General features: G+C 58.5%; 1 protein-coding gene across 1 annotated transcript; it reads right to left on the bottom strand.

Annotated features, from left to right (window-relative positions):
• Positions 1 to 337: 337 nt before the first annotated feature.
• On the bottom strand, positions 338 to 2,250 carry Twist1 (twist family bHLH transcription factor 1). The gene is made up of 2 exons (XM_059279586.1): positions 1,486 to 2,250; positions 338 to 999 (listed from the first exon to the last, which is right to left on the bottom strand). The coding sequence occupies exon 1, from the start codon at positions 2,136 to 2,138 to the stop codon at positions 1,527 to 1,529; it is 612 nt and encodes a 203-aa protein (XP_059135569.1). The 5' UTR covers positions 2,139 to 2,250; the 3' UTR covers positions 338 to 999; positions 1,486 to 1,526.
• Positions 2,251 to 2,836: the final 586 nt, after the last annotated feature.

Genomic DNA, 2,836 nt, shown 5'->3' with positions numbered 1-2,836 from the left:
GACAAAAATGCATAGTAACAAGGAAATAATACTGCTTTCACATTGCTTATCTGAATGCTTTAGTTCAGACTGTAAGCAAGAGGTACGTGATAGCAAATCTGTTCAGTTCAACCTAAGAGGTGGAGAGGCAGTGAACCCGCTGAACGACAAGCTGTAATAATAGAGCTGTCCTTTAAATAGCAAGGCTGTCTCTGTCAGTAGCTGCTTTATTTGAGGTTTTCACTCCTTTGTTTATATTAGCGCCCCCACTCCCTCCTGGATATCCCTAGAGTTAAACAAACAAGTATTTACCACCAACTTAATTCTGAGTTTTAAAAATATAGACCAAACTTTAAAGTTCTTAAAATTTTTCAATCATATTTATTTATTGCAGAAAAATAATATACAAAAGATATTTACAAAACAGTCATAAAAATATGAATGCATTTAGACACCGGATCTATTTGCATTTTACCATGGGTCATCAATAAATAAATAGAATGTTGTCTTTTGTATTTTATGTTTTTCTTTTCCCTCAGAGGAAGTAATTTTTTTTTAAGGAATTCACTGACTATGGTTTTGTAGGCCAGTTTGATCCCAGCGTTTTTATTTCTAAAGGTGTTGTTAAAATTCCTCTGATTGTTACCATTTTAAAATGGAGAAAGTCCACAATGATGCCTTTCCTCTCAGTGGCTGATTGGCACGACCTCTTGAGAATGCATGCATGAAAAAAATAAAACATTCTTCGTCAAAAGGTGGGGGGGGGGGGCACAAACAACGGTTCAGACTTCTATCAGAATGCAGAGGTGTGAGGCTGGTGCCGCTGCCTCTGGGAATCTCGGTCCACCGGCCTGTCTGGCTTTCTCTTTTAAAAGTGTGCCCCACGCCCTGATTCTTTTGAATCTGGGCTCTGCTCTTCTAATTTCCAAGAAAATCTCTGTCATATAGATTTATTTTTAGTTATCCAGCTCCAGAGTTCTCTAGACTGTCCATTTTCTCCTTCTCTGGAAACAATGACATCTGCAAAAACCCAGAAGGGGAAAGTTGGTTATTGTGTATGTCTCTGAGGCTGTTCTCTAAGACCACTGAGCCTTGTTATCACTACCAGCGAGAATTTTCGCTGAACAACCTGGAAGGATTTCAGCCCAAGGGCAAGAGGAAGTGGGTGGGCGGAAAGGAGGGGGTGGAATTTGGAAACATTTGTTTTAAGAAGAAGGGAATTTTAAAGACGAAAGAAAGGGGGAGGGCTAGCTCTGGGCACAAGGCCGGCACTCAGCTTCTCAGTCTTCTGTCACGCACACTCCCGCACACGCTCCCCCCTCCCCGACCCGGACCTGTTTCCCCAGTGGGGACTGAACTACCTGCCAGAGACACGGGTGGGATGGGGTGGCGGTGCCTGGCTAGGTGGGGGGCAGCGAGGAGAGTGGGGTCACCCAGCGCGGCGGCGGAGGCGAGGTGGCCAGGGAGCCCCGGCCTGGCCCGAGCGACCCCGGAGTGGGTCCTTACCTAGGTCTCCGGCCTGCCGAGGGGGTGGGGAGCTCCGCCTGCTAGTGGGATGCAGACATGGACCAGGCCCCCTCCATCCTCCAGACCGAGAAGGCGTAGCTGAGCCGCTCGTGGGCTACATAGCTGCAGCTTGCCATCTTGGAGTCCAGCTCGTCGCTCTGCAGGACCTGGTACAGGAAGTCGATGTACCTGGCCGCCAGTTTGAGGGTCTGAATCTTGCTCAGCTTGTCCGAGGGCAGCGTGGGGATGATCTTGCGCAGCGCGGCGAACGCCTCGTTCAGCGACTGCGTGCGCTGGCGCTCCCGCACGTTGGCCATGACCCGCTGCGTCTGCAGCTCCTCGTACGACTGCGGGCTCCCGCCCCCGCTGCTGCTGCCGCCGCCGCCGCCGCCGCCCGCGCCGCCGCCGCCGCCGCCCGCAGATTTCTTGCCGCGCTTGCCCTGGGCCGGGCTGCCCGGCTCGTCGCCGCCTCCGACGCCCCCGCCCGCGGCCCCGCCGGGCCCCGCGCTGCCGCCCGCGCTGCGCCGACTGCTGCGCCGCTTGCGAGCCCCGCGCTTGCCGCTCGCCGGCTGCTGCCGGTCCGGCTCCTCCTCGCTGTTGCTCAGGCTGTCGTCGGCCGGCGAGACGGGCGAGCTGGACACGTCCTGCATCATCTCGCGGGCGGCGACGTGCGGCCTCGCGGAGCCGGGAGGAGGGGAAGAGCAGAGGAGCGGGGCGCCTTAGCCCGCCAGCTTCCCCGCGCTCGGCGCCGGCCCGGGCGGTGCGGCCCGGAGGACGCAGGGAGGAGGGATGGGGGGGACCTCCGCGGGGAGGGCGCTGGAGGCGGGGAGGGAGGCGGGCGGGGGAGGGGACGGTGTGGAGGGCCCCGAGGTCCAAAAAGAAGGCGCCCGACGGCCGCACGCGCGCCCTGCTCGGCCTGGCGCAGCCGGTGCCGGTGCTGGCGAGCCCGCGAGGTGTCTGGGAGTTGGGCGCGGGCTGCGGGCTGGGCCGCTCTTATACCTCCGTGCGGGCGGAAAGTTTGGGGGCAGCGGTGTCATTGGCCTGACGTGGGGAGGAGGGACTTTTCCAAGTTTTATAGGAAAGTTTCCGCTTTCCAGCCCCCTCCCCTGGCCCGGCCCCCCTTCCTCGGGGTCTAACAATTCGTCCTCCGAACCATTCAAAACCGACCTGGCCCGGGCGGCCGGCCCCTGCGCCCGCCTCCCCCGCCCCGCAAGCTCTCCCCCTCCGCTCGGAGGCGACGCGGGACGATTTCCTTCCGCGTCCGAGCGCGCGCCCAGCGCCCCCGCAGCCGAGCGCAGCACGGCAGGCCGGCGGAGGGGCCTGTCGGACGCTGTCCCCCCACCCAGTGCCC

Source organism: Peromyscus eremicus, chromosome 14, assembly GCF_949786415.1.
Source record: "Peromyscus eremicus chromosome 14, PerEre_H2_v1, whole genome shotgun sequence".
Taxonomy (NCBI): Eukaryota; Metazoa; Chordata; class Mammalia; order Rodentia; family Cricetidae; genus Peromyscus; species Peromyscus eremicus.
Note: the sequence above shows the minus strand (reverse complement) of the source record. Positions and strands in the feature narration are given on the sequence as shown.

Coding starts and splice junctions, on each gene's coding strand:
- Twist1 (XM_059279586.1), bottom strand. CDS start 2,138: ATGATGCAGGACGTGTCCAGCTCGCCCGTCTCGCCGGCCGACGACAGC.